The 17,465-nt window shown below is 49.4% G+C and overlaps 1 protein-coding gene and 1 pseudogene across 2 annotated transcripts in view; both read left to right on the top strand.

Moving 5' to 3' along the window:
- The window catches only part of LOC144275109 (uncharacterized), an 807,364-nt pseudogene that overhangs the window by 646,646 nt on the left and 143,253 nt on the right, over positions 1-17,465 (top strand). The window lies entirely within an intron of this gene.
- LOC144274859 (tripartite motif-containing protein 75-like) lies at positions 5,637-14,926 on the top strand. The gene is made up of 4 exons (XM_077833961.1): positions 5,637-6,095; positions 12,092-12,114; positions 12,212-12,273; positions 14,889-14,926. Exons 1-4 carry the CDS (start codon positions 5,637-5,639, stop codon positions 14,924-14,926), a joined length of 582 nt encoding a protein of 193 aa, XP_077690087.1.

Below are 17,465 nucleotides of genomic sequence, written 5' to 3'. Positions count from 1 at the left end.
CGTAGCCATGCAGGCGGAGCACTGCCGCTCCTGCCCCCCCTGCAGCCCTTGTCCCAAAACTCTTTCACTTGCGCCCCCATGTCACCTCCAACCCACTTTCCCCAACATCTGGGTACTTATCGCCACCAGCTGCCTCCAACACCTGTAGCTTCACCAGCCAGCCCTGAAAACTACAACCCTTACCTCCTGCACTCAACCCCCATCACCATGCAGTATAGCCATCCTGAAGTGCAGCACTCATTGCACAGCACTCCAGACAGGAAGGCTGAGTATGATAATAGGACATATGCAAAGCAGGGTACCGGACAGAGCAGTGCTGGGCAAAGGAGCTGGGGAGCTCAAGCCTGGCAACTCACCAGGCTGAGGCCTTGGTTAAGGCCGAAGAAGGTAGTGGAGCTACAGAGGGGCAGCCTGGGGATAGGCAGAGGCAGCTGGTCCAACTGCCTTGCCAATGATGAGTGGCCATTACAGACTGGAGTCTGCCCCAGAAAATGGGAGCTAGATTATGACTGGCAGTAGCCGCTGAGGCAAGGTGGGTTTAGAGGTTTGGGGGTTCCCCTCGGAGGGGAAACCCAGAGTGTGGAGTAATGCTGGGTAAAGGGGCACCAGGGTCCAGGCGGGACACGGGGCCTAAGGCAGGCAGGACACTGGCCAGAAGGAGGTGTTCTGGAGCTGGATTTGAGCTAATTCCCAAGATGACCAGCAGGAGGCACCATGCCTGTGATTTTTTGACCTTGCTACAGATGAATTTAACTCTTAGAAATAGGTGTTTGGTGCAAATATTTGTGATTAAGACTTTGGTGGGGTTGCTTGCATGCTAAAAGTTATGCACATAATTAAGGACCTTGTTGGATCAGGGCCTAAATGGTCAGACATTGCTTCCCATGAATCAAGGAATCAATTCTGAAGCACTTAGAGGAGAGGAAAGTCATCAGGAACCGTCAGCATGGATTCACCAAGGGCAAGTCAAGCCTGACCAATCTAATTGCCTTCTATGACGAGATAACTGGCTTTGTGGATGAGAGGAAAGCAGTGGATGTGTTGTTCCTTGACTTTGACACGGTCTCCCACAGTATTCTTGCCAGCAAGTTAAAGAAGTATGGGTTGGATGAATGGACTATAAAGTGGGTAGAAAGTTGGCTAGGTTGTCGGGCTCAACGGGTAGTGATCAATGGCTCCATGTCTAGTTGGCAGCCTGTATCAAGTGGAGTGCCCCAAGGGTCTGTCCTGGGGCCAGTTTTGTTCAATATCTTCATTAATGATCTGGAGGATGGTGTGGATTGCACCCTCAGCAAGTTTGCAGTTTACACTAAACTGGGCGGAGAGGTAGATACACTGGAGGGTAGGGATAGGATACAGAGGGCCCTAGACAAATTAGAGGATTGGGCCAAAAGAATTCTGATGAGGTTCAACAAGGACAAGTGCAGAGTCCTGCACTTAGGATGGAAGAATCTCATGCACCGCTACAGACTAGGGACCGAATGGCTCGGCAGCAGTTCTGCAGAAAAGGACCTAGGGGTTACAGTGGACGAGAAGCTGGATATGAGTCAACAGTGTGCCCTTGTTGCCAAGAAGGCCAATGGCATTTTGGGATGTATAAGTAGGGGCATTGCCAGCAGATCGAGGGACGTGATCGTTCCCCTCTATTCGACATTGGTGAGGCCTCATCTGGAGTACTTTGTCCAGTTTTGGGCCCCACAGTACAAGAAGGATGTGGAAAAATTGGAAAACGTCCAGCGGAGAGCAACAAAAATGATTAGGGGACTGGAACACATGACTTATGAGGAGAGGCTGAGGGAACTGGAATCGTTTAGTCTGCGGAAGAGAAGAATGAGGGGGAATTTGATAGCTGCTTTCAACTCCCTGAAAGGGGGTTCCAAGGAGGATGGACCTAGACTGTTCTCCGTGGTAGCAGATGACAGAACAAGGAGTAATGGTCTCAAGTTTCAGTGGGGGAGGTTTAGGTTGGATATTAGGAAAAACTTTTTCACTAGGAGGGTGGTGAAACACTGGAATACGTTACCTAGGGAGGTGGTGGAATCTCCTTCTTTAGAAGTTTTTAAGGTCAGGCTTGACAAAGCCCTGGCTGGGATGATTTAATTGGGGATTGGTCCTGCTTTGAGCAGGGGGTTGGACTAGATGACCTACTGAGGTCCCTTCCAACCCTGATATTCTATGAACATTTCATAACATTCAGTAGAAATCCCTTGTTCTCATGGACATTCCTGCCAGCAAGCACCTTGAATGGAATACGCATGGGACGAGTGCAGAAGGGGCAGGATCTAAAAGGAATTCATGGGAGTCAGGCACCTAACTCACGCAGGCACTTTTGGAAGTCCCACTAGGCTCCTGTCTGCATCTTTAGGAGACTAAATAGCTTTTCAAATCTGGGACAGAGACTAAGGGGCAGATTTTGGAAGGTCTGTAGTCACCTAAAGATGTAGTTAGGCATCTCGTGGGATTTTCAAAAGCACTTAGGTGCTTAACTCCCATTAGAAGCTAGGTGCCCAGGCACCTTTGAAAATTCCACTAGGCGTCTATCTGCATCTAAAGGTAAGTGACTAAGTGACTCACCTAAGGCCACACAGGGAGTCTGTAGCAGAGCAGGGAGGTACGCACCTTACCCTGGAACTCCCTTCAGAGCCGCACCTGAAGTGTCTCAGATCCCCTGAGCTCGGTCACACAGGCAGCGGGGTGTTTAATTATCGTTTCCTGTCAGTGTGTTCTGGGGCACACAGGCTCAGCGTTGCTGTTACCCTGACTGAGGGCCTGTCTGTCAGATAATAGTCCAATGATGTGCAATAAAAAAGGAGACTCTGACCTCAGAGGCTCCCATTGGACACCGCTCCCCTCTGCAGCTCAATAAACTGTTGCTTATTGTTACCCTTTGTACCCCACGCTCACCACCTGCACCTTTCTGCTGCTGTTACCCAAGGTCGTTATCTCAGCAGGATCATAAACGATGAGGGAGGGGAGAGTTCCCTGGGAATGGTGGGCAGATCTGGACATTATCTGAGGTGTCTTCATAACTTTTCCCCTTAATTTTTAAATGCTATTTTTCTCCCCCATTCTCACTGGACTGAGCCTATTTTCTTGGGGGGGCGGGGAGCGGAAATAATGTGGCCACATAAAAGAACAGCCAATAAAATCACATTGTTAGTTTCTCCCTGCTCCTTCCTCTTCAGTTACCTGGAGTTTGCCACATTCCAACTGAAAGCTGCAGCCTGCGACTTATCTGGCACCTGGCTTGGGCTGGGTTTTGCACTTCAGCCTCGGGAGCAATAGAACTCCCAGTGTCTCTGCAGAGTCCCTCAGATCAGCCCCAGGGCTGCTGTTACTTTCTGGCATTTTCATTTTCAGGGGCAGGATGGCAGAAACCCAGAGGAGATTTAACAGACAAGACAGAACTCTGTGAGCTCAGCTCAGTGTCTCCCTGTAACAATAACCCAGGGGCTCCCTAGGCCCCTAACAATGCACAGTGCAATACACAGGTGATAAGATGTGCGCTAGGGCCAGATCCAACAGCCAGTGGGAATCTGACCATTGACTGCAAGGGGCACCAGGTCAGGCTCCAAGGCCCGGAGAGTCTCAGACAGGCCAGAGCTAACTGACAGAAATGTTGGGCTGGAAGGGCTCTGGAGAAGTCACAAAGTCCAGCCCCCTGCGCTGAGGCAGGGCCCAGTAAACCTGACTGCCAGGGCTTCACCCTGGTCTCTGGGTGTGGTGGGGGAGGGACATCCTCAGACCATGCTTCATCCGGATCTTATTTTGCTGCTGACTCAGGTGATCCTGGGCAAGTCGAGGGCAGCAGAGAACAGCTGGAGGGAAGGGAGAGGGGCTCAGCAGAGAGCTCAGCAGGGGGCGCTGGGGGCACGTGTGTGTCTTTATTAGGCAGCTGCCACTTTCAGTAGGAGTAAGGAAGAGCAGAGTCCGGGGGAAGAGATGGGATGTGGGCAGCTGGTGTGGCTGTTACAGGCTGTGTTGTCACCATGTGTGTTTCCTGTTAGAATCATAGAACCACAGGGTGAGATGGGGCCACGAGGGCCATCTAGTCTAACCCCTGCTGAGATACAGGATTTGTTGTGTCTAAACCATACGAGACAGAGGGCTGCCCAGCTTCCTTTTGAAAACCTCCAGTGAAGGAGCTTCCACGACCTCCCGAGGCCTCTGTTCCATTGCCCTGTTGTTCTTACAGTTAGGATGTTTTCCCTGAGATTTAATCTGAATCTGCTATGCTGTAGTTTGAACTCATTGCCTCTTGTCCTGCCCTCCGTGGCAAAAGAGCAACTTTTCTTCATCTTTTTTATGGCCACCTTTCACATACCTGAAGATTATCATGTGTCTGCCCTCCCCCCGCATCTTCTCTTTTCCAAACTAAACATACCCCAGTTCCTTCAGCCTTTTCTCAGATGGCTGCATTCCATCCCTTTGATTATCTTTGCCGCTCACCTCTGGATCCTTTCCAGTTTCTCCACATCCTTTCTATACACTGGTGGCCAAAACTGGACACAGTACTGCAGCTGCGGCCTAACCAGTGCTGAGTAGAGCGGTACTATCACCTCCCATGACTTGTATGCTATGCCTCTGTTAATGCAACCTAAAATGGAATTAATAGGCAGCAGGTTTAAAACAATAAAAGGAAGTATTTCTTCTCACAACGCACAGTTAACCTACGGAACTCCTTGCCAGAGGATGTTGTGAAGGCTAAGACCATAACAGGGCACAAAAAAGACCTAGATAAATTCATGGAGGATAGGTCCATAATGGCTATTAGTCAGGATGGCCAGGAATGGTGTCCCTAGCCTCTGTTTGCCGGAAGCTGGGAATGAGCAACAGGGGATGGATCATTTAATCATTACCTGTTCTGTTCATTCCCTCTGGAGCTCCTGGCACTGGGTACTGTTGGAAGACTGGATCCTGGGCTAGATGAACCTTTGGTCTGATCCAGTAGGGCCATTCTTATGTTCTTACGTTCTTAATTGCATTTGCTTTTTTTGCAACAGCGTCGCATTGCTGACTCATGTTGAGGTTGTGATTCACCACTACTCCCAGATCTTTCTCAGCAGGGCTGCTGCCAAGAAAATTATTTCCCACTCTGTATTTGTGCATTTAGGGTTCAACCTTACTAGAAATGTAAGGCACATGAACACCATGATCAAGCTACCTCTCACTCTTCCTTTCGATAAACTGAACAGATCGAGCTCTTTCAGTCTGCCCCTGTAGGGCATTTTCTCCAGCCCTCAAATCAAATATGTGGCTCTTTTTATAACCTTTCCACTCTTTTGAACGTCCTTTCCAAAATGCGGCCATTAGAACCGGGTGTAGTGTTCCAGGGTCCATCTCGCCAGTGCCAAACACGGAGCTAAAACCCCCTCCATGCTCCTGCTCACTGGCGAGGGGGTGTCTGGCAGAGCAGCTTTCCCACCCTTTCTAACTGTCATTCATCTTCCTCTCCCAGTCAGTTCCTCATCCCTTTTTTCTGTTTCCCTTCTCCTCCTTCTCCTCCAGTCCCCTCCCTTTTCTTCACCTCACCCTGCACGGAGCAGGGCAGAGATCAGCAGCAGGCACCTCCCACCAGTGACACCAGAACACACAGAGCTGGGGAAGGAGACAGACAGACTGAGAGCCCAGCAGCCATGGGGACACCTGCTCCACCAGGGGAGAGAAAACGTAAGGCTGAGGGTCTGGAACCCCTGGCTCCAATATCCTTAGCTGGTAGAGAGCTAGAAGATGCCATTTGTCGTATCTGTCAAGAGTATTTGACAGACCCAGTGACTATAGAGTGTGGGCACAACTTCTGCCGGGGCTGCATCACCCAGCGCTGTGCAGGAGTGGAGACAGCCGCCTGTCCTCAGTGTGGAGAAACGTTCCAGAAAAGAGCCTTCAGGTCCAACACACAGCTGGGCAGCATAGTACAATTCATCAAACAACTGTGGAAAAGGAGTAGGAAAGGGAATGTCTGTGAGAAACATGGCAAAGAGCTCACATGGTTCTGTAAGGAGGATGGCAAAGCCCTTTGTGAGGATTGCAAAGGATCCCCAGCTCACCACTCTCACGCTGTGATTCCCATGGGAAAGGCTGCCCACGAGTCCAAGGTAGGGGTGTTTTTGTTGGCTAATTAAATCCCTTAGGGCCCTGTGTCACACCCTCTCTGGACAGATACCAGTCAGATGTGACTGGACCTAACCACAGGATCCCATGTGCTTCTAAGACTCCAGCTCTGGGTCTGTCAGCTGCACAACCAGCTGCAGACCCCATGTCTGCCACGCTTCTTTGGGATATGGTCCTCCACACCCCAGCTGTCTGAAACCCCAGAACCAGTGCTGCAGCCCTCCCAAGCTCCCAGTTGGTTACACACGCTCTGGCAGATTTCCAGATCACTGTGGACACTCTGAATTCTCAGTTGACCCCTTCAGGGACAATCATAGAATCATAGAATATCAGGGTTGGAAGGGACCTCAGGAGGTCATCTAGTCCAATCCCCTGCTCAAAGCAGGACCAGTCCCCAATCAAATCATCCCAGTCAGGGCTTTGTCAAGCCTGACCTTAAAAACTTTTAAGGAAGGAGATTCCACCACCTCCCTAGGTAACGCATTCCAGTGTTTCACCACCCTCCTAGTGAAAAAGTTTTTCCTAATATCCAACCTAAACCTCCCCCACTGAAACTTGAGACCATTACTCCTTTTTCTGTCATCTGCTACCACGGAGAACAGTCTAGGTCCATCCTCCTTGGAACCCCCTTTCAGGGAGTTGAAAGCAGCTATCAAATTCCCCCTCATTCTTCTCTTCCACAGACTAAACGATCCCAGTTCCCTCAGCCTCTCCTCATAAGTCATGTGATCCAATCCTCGAATCATTTTTGTTGCCCTCCGCTGGACTCTTTCCAATTTTTCCACATCCTTCTTGTAGTGTGGGGCCCAAAACTGGACAAAGTACTCCAGATGAGGCCTCACCAATGTCGAACAGAGAGGAACGATCACGTCCCTCGATCTGCTCGCTATGCCCCTACTTATACATCCCAAAATGCCATTGGCCTTCTTGGCAACAAGGGCACACTGTTGACTCATATCCAGCTTCTCGTCCACTGTAACCCTTATGTCCTTTTCTGCAGAACTGCTGCCGAGCCATTCGGTCCCTAGTCTGTAGCGGTGCATGGGATTCTTCCATCCTAAGTGCAGGACTCTGCACTTGTCCTTGTTGAACCTCATCAGATTTCTTTTAGCCCAATCCTCCAATTTGTCTAGGTCCCTCTGTATCCTATCCCTACCCTCCAGCGTATCTACCTCTCCTCCCCGTTTAGTGTCATCTGAAAACTTGCTGAGGGTGCAATCCACACCATCCTCCAGATCATTAATGAAGATATTGAAAAAAACCGGCCCGAGGACTGACCCTTGGGGCACTCCACTTGATACCGGTTGCCAACTAGACATGGAGCCATTGATCACTACCCGTTGAGCCCCACAATCTAGCCAACTTTCTACCCACCTTATAGTCCATTCATCCAGCCCATACTTCTTTAACTTCCTGACAAGAATACTGTGGGAGACCGTGTCAAAAGCTTTGCTAAAGTCAAGGAACAACACGTCCACTGCTTTCCCTTCATCCACAGAACCAATTATCTTGTCATAGAACGCAATTAGATTAGTCAGGCTTGACTTGCCCTTGGTGAATCCATGCTGACTGTTCCTGATCACTTTCCTCTCCTCTAAGTGCTTCAGAATTGATTCCTTGAGGACCTGCTCCATGATTTTTCTATCATGGGACTGAGGTGAGGCTGACTGGCCTGTAGTTCTCAGGATCCTCCTTCTTCCCTTTTTTAAAGATGGGCACTACATTAGCCTTTTTCCAGTCGTCCGGGACTTCCCCCGATCACCATGAGTTTTCAAAGATAATGGCCAATGGCTCTGCAATCACATCCGCCAACTCCTTTAGCACTCTCGGATGTAACGCATCCGACCCCATGGACTTGTGCACATCCAGCTTTTCTAAATAGTCCCAAACCACTTCTTTCTCCACAGAGGGCTGGTCACCTCCTCCCCATGCTGTGCTGCCCAGTGCAGAAGTCTGAGAGCTGACCTTGTTGAATGTGTCAGGTGAGCCAGGAAAGTTGGCTTACCAAAGGGATTTCTTAAAAACAGGCACTTGTATTTTTAAGAAAGCACAGAGAGAGTTACAGATCTACACAAAATAACAAACAGTCCTAAGACAAACTGCCCCCTATCCCTAGAGCCCTGTGCCAATACAAAAATGTGTATCTGCATCCGATACATGCTCTGCAAAAATTGTCTGTGGATTTTCAGGGTTCTATTTACCTGGCTTGTCTGAGGCTTTGAGACACCTGTCCCCGGCCCCCGTTCCACCAGAGCCCAGTCAGGGAGATCTGCATGGGCAGCTGCGGGGAGTCATGGCATGGGGAGCCAGGCGAGGAGCCTGGGGGATGGGAACACGGCCGGGGGCTGCTCTCAGCCTCCCCCCGGCTCTCGGGCAGGTGGAAGGTCCACCATGGCTCCCTGGCTGGGCTCCACACTGGCCTGGCCAGAAGTGGAGAGGGGGTGACCTGTGGCGCTGCCCGGAAGCTGCTCAGGTCCCCCTCCCAGGACATGTGGAGGGTCCACCGCAGCTCCCCACAGCTGCCCGCCCAGCTCTTGCCATAGCCGGACTGCGACTCCAAGCTATCTTGTCCCAGCCGGAGGCGGGTTGGTGAGAGCCACAATGGCAGCTGTGGGGAGCCTGGGTGCCTCCACCTGCCCTAGGCGGGGTGCCTGGGGGGCAGGGACATGGGCTGAGGGCTGCTCGGGCAGGTGGAGGGCCCAGGGCAGGTTGAGGGACCCAGGCTCCCCACAGCTGTCAGCATGGCTCTCACCAACCCGGCTCCGACCAGGGATGGGGGGCAGCTCAGAGCCGCAGCCCGGCCACAGTAAAAGTCAGGTGGGCAGCTGTGGGTAGCCATGTCCCTTCCCCCAGGCTCCCCGCCCAGGGCAGGTGAAGGGTCTGCATCACAGTTCCTCACAGCTGCCCGCCCAGCTCTTACCATCAGAGCCCTGCATGGATACAAAATTTGTATCCGCATCCGCGCTGCTATCCGCAAAAATGGTCCACAGATATAAAGCAGATACCCGCGGATTTGCAGGGCTGTAGCTATCCCCTGTGTCCAGTCTCACCCCTTCTATCACTACGTCTACACTACAGCCTGTGTTGGCAAAACTTTTGTCGGCATAAGCGCTCATGTGCACCGTGCTATGTTGGTGGGAGATCTTCTCCTGCCAACATAGGTCCCGCCACTTGTGGGGGTGGGTTTTTTATGCCAACAGGAGAGATCTCTCCCATCAGCATAGAGCATCTTCACCACACGAACTGCAGCAGTGCAGCTGTATCCAAAGAGCTGAGTGGCCACAGCCCTTCTAGTGTAGACATATGACTCTGAGGTCTGGTCAGCATCTCAGGCAAGGCAGAGACCCCCGTGCTTTCTCTCTCTCCAAACTTGTCTTCTGGCATATGGTGGTCCATCGCCCCTCTGCATCACCCCTGCAATATATCCCCCTTTTGCTATATGAAATTCTCTGAGCTCCATGGACCTCCCTTACTTGTCAAATGAATTCTTCACTAAGCTCCATCCCCATGCCAATAGCAGAGTCAGAGCTCCTTGTTTTAGTTAATAAGAGATGTTTTTTCTGCCTTTTAATCCTATTAGCCCTGCAGAGTGAAGGTGGGTCTGGGAGAGGGCTCTTTAATCCAGCAGACAAAGGCCAAGTGAGATCTAATGGCTGGAAGTTAAAGCTAGACAGATTTAGGCTAGAAATAAGGTTCACATATTTTACCATAAAGAAAAGGAGTACTTGTGGCACCTTAGAGACTAACCAATTTATTTGAGCATAAGCTTTCGTGAGCTACAGCTCACTTCATCGGATGCATGCTGTGGAAAGTGTAGAAGATCTTTTATACAAGATTTTATACGAGTTGGGCCCCAACTTGATTATCATACACATTGTAAGGAGAGTGATCACTTCAGATAAGCTATTGCCATCAGGAGAGTGGGGTGGAGGGAGGTATTTTTTCATGCTTTGTGTGTATAAAAAATCTTCTACACTTTCCACAGTGTGCATCCGATGAAGTGAGCTGTAGCTCACGAAAACTTTCGCTCAAATAAATTGGTTAGTCTCTAAGGTGCCACAAGTACTCCTTTTCTTTTTGCGAATACAGACTAACACGGCTGTTACTCTGAAACATATTTTACCATGAGGGGGATTTACCATTGGAACAACCTACCAAGGGTTGTGGTGGGTTCCCCATCACTTGGAGCCTTAAAATCACTGCTGGGCATCTCTCAGAGATCTGCTCTAGCTCAGCCACAAGCTGATCATAGAATCATAGAATATTAGGGTTTGAAGAGACCTCAGGAGATCATCTAGTCCAACCCCCTGTTCAAAGCAGGACCAACACCAACTAAATCATCCCAGCCATGGCATTGTCAAGCTGGCCCTTAAAAACCCTTAAGGATGGAGATTCCACCACCTCCCTAGGTAACGCATTCCAGTGCTTCACCACCCTACTAGTGAAATAGTATTTCCTAATATCCAACCTAGACCTCCCCCACTGGAACTTCAGACCATTGCTTCTTGTTCTGTCATCTGCTACCACTGAGAACAGTCTAGGTCCATCCTCCTTGGAACCCCCCTTCAGGGAGTTGAAAGCAGCTATCAAATCCCCCCTCATTCTCCTCTTCCTCAGACTAAACAATCCCAGTTCCCTCAGCCTCTCCTCATAAGTCATGTGCCCCAGCCCCCTAATCATTTTCTTTGCCCTCCACTGGACTCTCTCCAATTTGTCCACATCCCTTCTGTAGTGGGGGCACCAAAACTGGACACAATACTCCAGGTATGGCCTCACCAGTGCAGAACAGAGGGGAATAATCACTTCCCTCGGTCTGCTGGCAATGCTCCTACTAATACAGCCCAATATGCTGTTAGCTTTCTTGCCAACAAGGGCACACTGCTGACTCATATCCAGCTTCTCGTCCACTGTAATCCCCAGGTCCTTTTCTGCAGAACTGCTGCTTAGCCGGTCGGTCCCCAGCCTGTAGTGGTGCTTGGGATTCTTCCTTCCTAAGTGCAGGACTCTGCACTTGTCCTTGTTGAACCTCTTCAGATTTCTTTTGGTCCAATCCTCCAATTTGTCTAAGTCACTCTGGACCCTATCTCTACCCTGCAGCATATCTATGTCTCCCCGCATCTTAGTGTCATCCGCGAACTTGCTGAGGGTGCAATTCATCCCATCATCCAGATTATTAATAAAGATGCTGAACAAAACTGGCCCCAGAACCGACTCTTGGGGCACTCTGCTTGATAGCAGCTGCCAACTAGACATCGAGCCATTGATCACTACCTGTTGAGCCCGACAATCTAGCCAGCTTTCTATCCACCTTATAGTCCATTCATACTTCTTTAACTTGCTGGCAAGAATACTGTGGGAGACCATATCAAAAGCTTTGCTAAAGTCAAGATATATCACATCCACTGCTTTCCCCATATCCACAGAGCCAGTTATCTCATCATAGAAGGCAATCAGGTTGGTCAGGTATGACTTGCCCTTGGTGAATCCATGTTGACTGTTCCTGATCACCTTCCTCTCCTCCAAACGCTTCAAAATGGATTCCTAATGATGCAGGAATCACCGGGGGAGGTTCTCTAACTTGTGCTCTAAAACAGGAGGTCAGACCAGATGATCAGAATGGCCCTTTCAGGCCTTATCAGCTGTGAATCTATCACTTATTCTGGCTAATACTGGTCCATCTAGAGGCATGACCCTTTGTGGTTGATAAAGGTGCATGGCAATGGGTTTAGCAAACTGTAGCCACAGCGGGGTGAATACGTTTGCTACATTATTTGCTCAGATGAATGAAATTCATAAATACCTAGGGAAGCAGGGATGGCTGGAAATTTACTCTTCTGAAATGGGGTTGTCTTGTTGGGAAGAGGGTTTTTGTGTCTGAAAACATGTAGCACACCCATGGGGAATGGTCCCTGGATGTTTTTTCACATGGTTTTATTAAATTATAGATTATTATTGACAATTTCCCCATTTCTCCTTTCAGGGGGAGGCAAGCACATCAAGCAGGTACTGTACATGTATTTGCCTTTGTCATTTCCCTTTACATTCCTGTTCGATGCACAGCAGCTGAACTGAAAGTTGACAGAGAATGTCTTCTTTTTAGGAGTGAAAATGTGAACATTCAGGAACAGGAAGCCATTTCTACTCAACAGCAGGAGCTCAGAGGTAAGTGAATGCCACTCTCATATTCAGCAGTGCCCACCCCAAGTACTCACAACTCATCAGTCAGGTCCAAATACATGACAAGACCGGATAAAAAATATTACAAGATTTTGAACAAAAACAATTATGCCACCTCGTTTTTGAACATTTAAGGAAATTCCACCCACCCCATTCCCCACTCACTGCCCCCACAGTGTGTGTGTGCTCTTTCAGGATGCACAGCCAGTCTTAAGAACATGCGTACAAATGTGAGCATCTCCTGCAGTTGGGGTGTTAGCTCAAATGGTGGAGGTGGTGGTGGCTCTCCATGTTTGTGTTCACATATTGACATGTGCAAATGCTCAGGCAGAGATAATGAGATTGGAGAGGCAGGATGATCCAGTGGTTACAGCACTAGCCTGCTGTGCCACAGATCATAGAATCATAGAATATCAGGGTTGGAAGGGACTCAGGAGGTCATCTAGTCCAACCCCCTGCTCAAAGCAGGATCAATCCCCAACTAAATCATCCCAGCCAGGGCTTTGTCAAGCCTGACCTTAAAAACCTCTAAAGAAGGAGATTCCACCACCTCCCTAGGTAACCCATTCCAGTGTTTCACCACCCTCCTAGTGAAAAAGTTTTTCCTAATATCCAACCTAGACCTCCCCCACTGAAACCTGAGACCATTACTCCTTGTTCTGTCATCTGCTACCACTGGGAACAGTCTAGAGCCATTCTCTTTGGAACCCCCTTTCAGGGAGTTGAACGCAGCTATCAAATTCCCCCTCATTCTTCTCTTCTGCAGACTAAACAATCCCAGTTCCCTCAGCCTCTCCTCATAATTCATGTGCTCCAGCCCCCTAGTCATTTTTGTTGCCCTCCGCTGGACTCTTTCCAATTTTTCCACATCCTCCTGGTAGTGTTTATTGCCTGTGACCTGTCCTTGAATTTTACTAAAAATGCCCTTGACAGAATCTTAACATTAGTCACCAGCAGTAGACTTCCCAACTCTGTCAATTCCCTGTAATTCCACTTGTGCTCACCAGGTGGCATCACTTTGTCAGTACTGTTCATCAAAATGTGCCTACCCCTCAGATTACCTTGTCTTGATCACTCAGCTAGTCTCATAAATGAATTGCTCTGTCACATTCCTAAGTGGCCCCTCTCAAACCCTCCTGTCAAAGCTGTTGTAGGTGGTATCAATAATTAAATAGTCATAGACACAGAAACTGGGACCCAGGTGCTCACCCCTCCCCGGTGACCGTCCTAATCTCTGACCTGCAGAGTGATTCACACTTGCTTTCTGGACAAATAAGTATTACGGTATATAAGTATTTTCATAAGTATTCTCTCAGGTATATTAAATGCTTAAGTATAGAAGGGTGACAGCCCTGCTAGAGTTAAGGTTTAGATCAGGTTTCTGTTTAAAGCTGGTCTTTCCTAAGTGCTGTAAAATCCACACTGTTACTTGGAATGCCCTGACATTTGGTGTGGCTTATGAGGGTGTATATTTCTATTACTGATCCAATTTTGGGACCATTTGGTCAAGGGGTAGCTGAGATACAGCCACACCCCCAAAATCGAGGTTTTCTTAAAATTGACAGACGTTTGGCAACCAATTTTCCCTCATAAATAGAGATAAAACTAGGGCTCAGTTGATCACACCAGGATCTCCAAAGCTCAAGGACTGCCTGGACAGGGTGTATTGGTATCCACCAGCCCTGTGGTGAAAATCAAATTAAACTTTTTTTTTGAAAAAGGTTTTGCTCCTCTCGTTTAGCTCATCAGTAGTCTCTTGTGCTACAGAAGGAGCTAAAGGGATTACAGTGAAGTCGTGCAGACAGAGAGGCTAACTACCTGGAAAACTGCCTCTTTTTTACAGCACTTGGGTAGCTCTGAGGGAAAGTCACAGTCATTGAATCGGAGTCTAGGTAGTGTGGGTTTAAATCCAAACAGAGGGAGATGTGTCAAGAACAAAAAACAGACCTATTGCTCCAATCTGCCTCTTCAAAGGGGGTTTTGATTTAGGGGAAATGTAATCTGAGTGCAGCAAAATAATCCAAAGGCATTTACACTATTTTTGAACAGAAAATAAACTACACAAGCAAATAGTCGCTAGGAAGGGAAGGTGTTTGGTGTGGAAGAGTAGGTGGGAATAAAGGGAGAGGGGTTGGAGGCTCAGATGATGGGGTGGGGAAATGCGACACTGTGAAGGAAAAGATGGGGGTCAGTGACAGGGGGACTCAAGAAGATAGGGGCAGGGGCACCTGTCACTCTCACATTCCCCTCCTGTGTGTGAGTGCAATGATCTGGGGGCCTCCAGCCCAGCTACAGAGGTGTGACCCACCCTTCCTTGTCCTCTCATGCAAACCAGCTCCTGGAGGGGCCCTGCCTCTCTGGGGGAATCTGAGCCCCCTCCCTACCCCTCTGGGTAGGCTGGTCTGTAGGTCTCCTTTCCCTGCCGCCTCCCCACAGTGGTTCCTGAGCCCTTCTTCCTGACCTTGTGTGTGCCAGCATGTGGGGCCCTCTGTACATTTATGTGTGTCTGACCTCCCCATTATCCCCTCATGTGAGCCAAGGTCCATGGGAACTTGCATTTCTCATGGTGCCTGAACCCCCCTCCCCTGTGTGTGTGCCAGGATCTGGGAAAGCCCTGCCCCTTTGGGTGGAGAGCTGAGAACTGGCATGGTCGGAGCCTGCCGCAAGAACACACTGATGAGAGCGGGTTGAGGAGCTGAGAATGGGCAGGCTTGACAAGTATCAGAAACTCTCCAGCCCTGGGGAGGGAACGAGACACCCACTGGCATGAATGGAGCAGTCCTCAGTCTCAGAGCTGTTGTTTCAGGCTGTGTTCACCTCCATGGGGTTTACTGTTTCTGCTGCTCGTCTCTCAGGCTCAGGCCAGGTCTTGTCTCATGCCTGACCTTCCTAGGCCTCTGGTGGCCTGGGTGCTGCCCCAGGCCTGAGACCTTTATTTAGAGCACTTGCTCCATGCAGACCTTGGCATTTTCCCTGTAGAGCCAGGTGTCTCATTACAAACTGCTCCCTGTCACCATTTCCAACCAGTTACTGTCACCCAGCTAGGATTTTTTTGCTGCACCATCACAATTTGCTGCTCTCACCATTCCCCATCCCCTGGTCCAGGGGCAGCAACTTGTGCTAGGTGGAAGCACTCCCATCACAATGTGCTACAACTGCGAAATCTCTGTTTTAAATTTGGACACAAAGAAAATAAGATTCCAATGTGATATAATTTCCTAAATTAGAAAAATCTCATTTTCGTTGTGCCCAAACTTAAAATAAGTATTTCACCAGGGTAGCAAATTGTGATAGGAGGGAACACCCTCCAGAGACCACACACAGCTGTGGCTAGTGAGGGGGCAAAAATAAAAGGTTCTGGGGGGGGTCACGTGCCCTGCCAGATTGCTTGGGATGCCTCTAGCTGGGACACCCAGCAGTGAGGAGGCCCCTCCCTCTGGCAGTGCCACTCTCCCTGTGTCCTTGCAGCCCTGGGAGGGAGGAAGCAGTAGGATGGCTGGCTGTATTGTTGTAGCACCTGGGAGCCTCAGCCAAGGACCAGGACCCCATTTTGCTAGGGGCTGGTTGGCTGAGCTCCTCCCCGGCCAACTGAGGCTGCTTCACCTTCCCTGCTGCTGGAGTCTCACACGTTGCCTCTGCCTCTAACCCCTTCCTGTATGACATGGAGTAATAATAAATGTGGCTAGAAACAGGTCTGATCCTACCACCTCTCCCTATTGGTGTCAGTGGGGCTTTCCTGTGGGCTGTTGGTGAGAGGGTGATTCACAGGTGTCTCTTGCCGGTGGCTGTGAAAGGAGCTGGGGTTGGGGTGAGGGGCACTCATGTGATTGATCAGAATCTGGGCTCAGTGCCCAGGAATCCCATGGACAAGGCCCAGACCTCCCCTCAGGTGCCTGCTCTGGGGTGTCATTCCCTAGTGCTCATCCAGACACAATGACCGGCCTTTCCCAATGCACCAGCACTGAGCAGAGACACCCCCGCCCCTCCTCTCTCCAGGCATCTGCCCCGTCTATCTCTCTTGGGTTCACTAGCTGGGGAGGTTCCTGTCTTCTAAGGAAGTAGACTGAAATTCTGGCTGGATGCATCTGGTGTCATGTCTCTGCCCAAATTGGCTTGTTTGGGGAGCGTGGAGGGAGGGGGAAGGTGTCCTGAGCTGCTGCCACCAGAGAGCTCCAGTTATTTTTAATGGAGGGAGGCTGCACTTGATCTGTCTGTGCTGAGCTTCTGGGTTAGATGCTGCTTCCACCTTTCTTTTCATCTTAGAGCCTGGACTGAGCAGCTGCTGCTCCCTCCTAGGCCCTGTGCTAGTGAGAGACCTTCATTAAAGCTCCTCTGGTGGCTTAAACCAGCCACTTGGGCAGCCCAGCCTCTGCCATCATCAGCTGCTGAGCCAGAGACTACAGGGGATGAGAAAGACCTGGGGGAAAGTGCTGGGGACAGTCAGGAAAGTGAATCTGCACAAACAGTCTCTCCTCACCCTGTGACACTCCACAGGGTACCATCTGGACTGCTGGACCACTGTGTCCCTTCAATGCTCCAGTCTGGGGTAAAATTTATACCACTTTTCTGTGTAAACAGCCACTCCTGGTCAGTTTACACACAGCCGCTAGCATGTAAATTCTACCCAGCCAAAATACATGAATACTCTGGCCAGCCACTCATGAATCATATACAGGGTGACACAGGCAAATTCCCCAGTCCCAGACTTTCCCCAGAAATGTGTGTCTTTTACTGCCCAGCCCTCTCCTGGAAGATACACGTTCATATAGGGACTGTCGTTTCATCAGTGGAAAATGGTAATGCACCAGCTTTGTTGTCCCAAATGGAGTTTCCACACACTTTAATCCAAACATACTGGTTAAGATAAAATAAGAAAATAAGTTTATTAACTACAGAAAGATAGATTTTAAATGATTACAAGTCATGAGGCATAAAAGTCAAGCCAGGTTACCAAGAAAATGAAAAGATTAAAAACCCAATCTAATGTCTAAACTTATCAAGCCAAATAAACATAAAAGCAAATTTTTTTTCTCACCAAAAGCTTATAGCAGTTGGTACTGCCTGAAGAAAAGTGATTTATACTTTTCTCACCTCTTTGAGGGTCATCTCTTGCTGGGATTGCAGACGTGAGATTTTGAGCCAGCCCTGTGATGAAATGTAAATTTATTGTTTATATC

The sequence above is a fragment of the Eretmochelys imbricata genome, chromosome 14, assembly GCF_965152235.1.
Source record: "Eretmochelys imbricata isolate rEreImb1 chromosome 14, rEreImb1.hap1, whole genome shotgun sequence".
NCBI lineage: Eukaryota > Metazoa > Chordata > Testudines > Cheloniidae > Eretmochelys > Eretmochelys imbricata.
The sequence above is the reverse complement of the archived record's forward strand: the minus strand, read 5'-3'. Positions and strand labels throughout refer to the sequence as shown.

What these genes read in the sequence shown, in the direction of transcription:
- LOC144274859 (XM_077833961.1), top strand. Translation starts at nt 5,637, where the DNA reads ATGGGGACACCTGCTCCACCAGGGGAGAGAAAACGTAAGGCTGAGGGT. An exon ending in AGGCTGCCCACGAGTCCAAG is followed by an intron (nt 6,096 to 12,091) that starts GTAGGGGTGTTT and finishes TTCTCCTTTCAG; the next exon opens with GGGGAGGCAAGCACATCAAG. An exon ending in GAGGCAAGCACATCAAGCAG is followed by an intron (nt 12,115 to 12,211) that starts GTACTGTACATG and finishes TCTTCTTTTTAG; the next exon opens with GAGTGAAAATGTGAACATTC.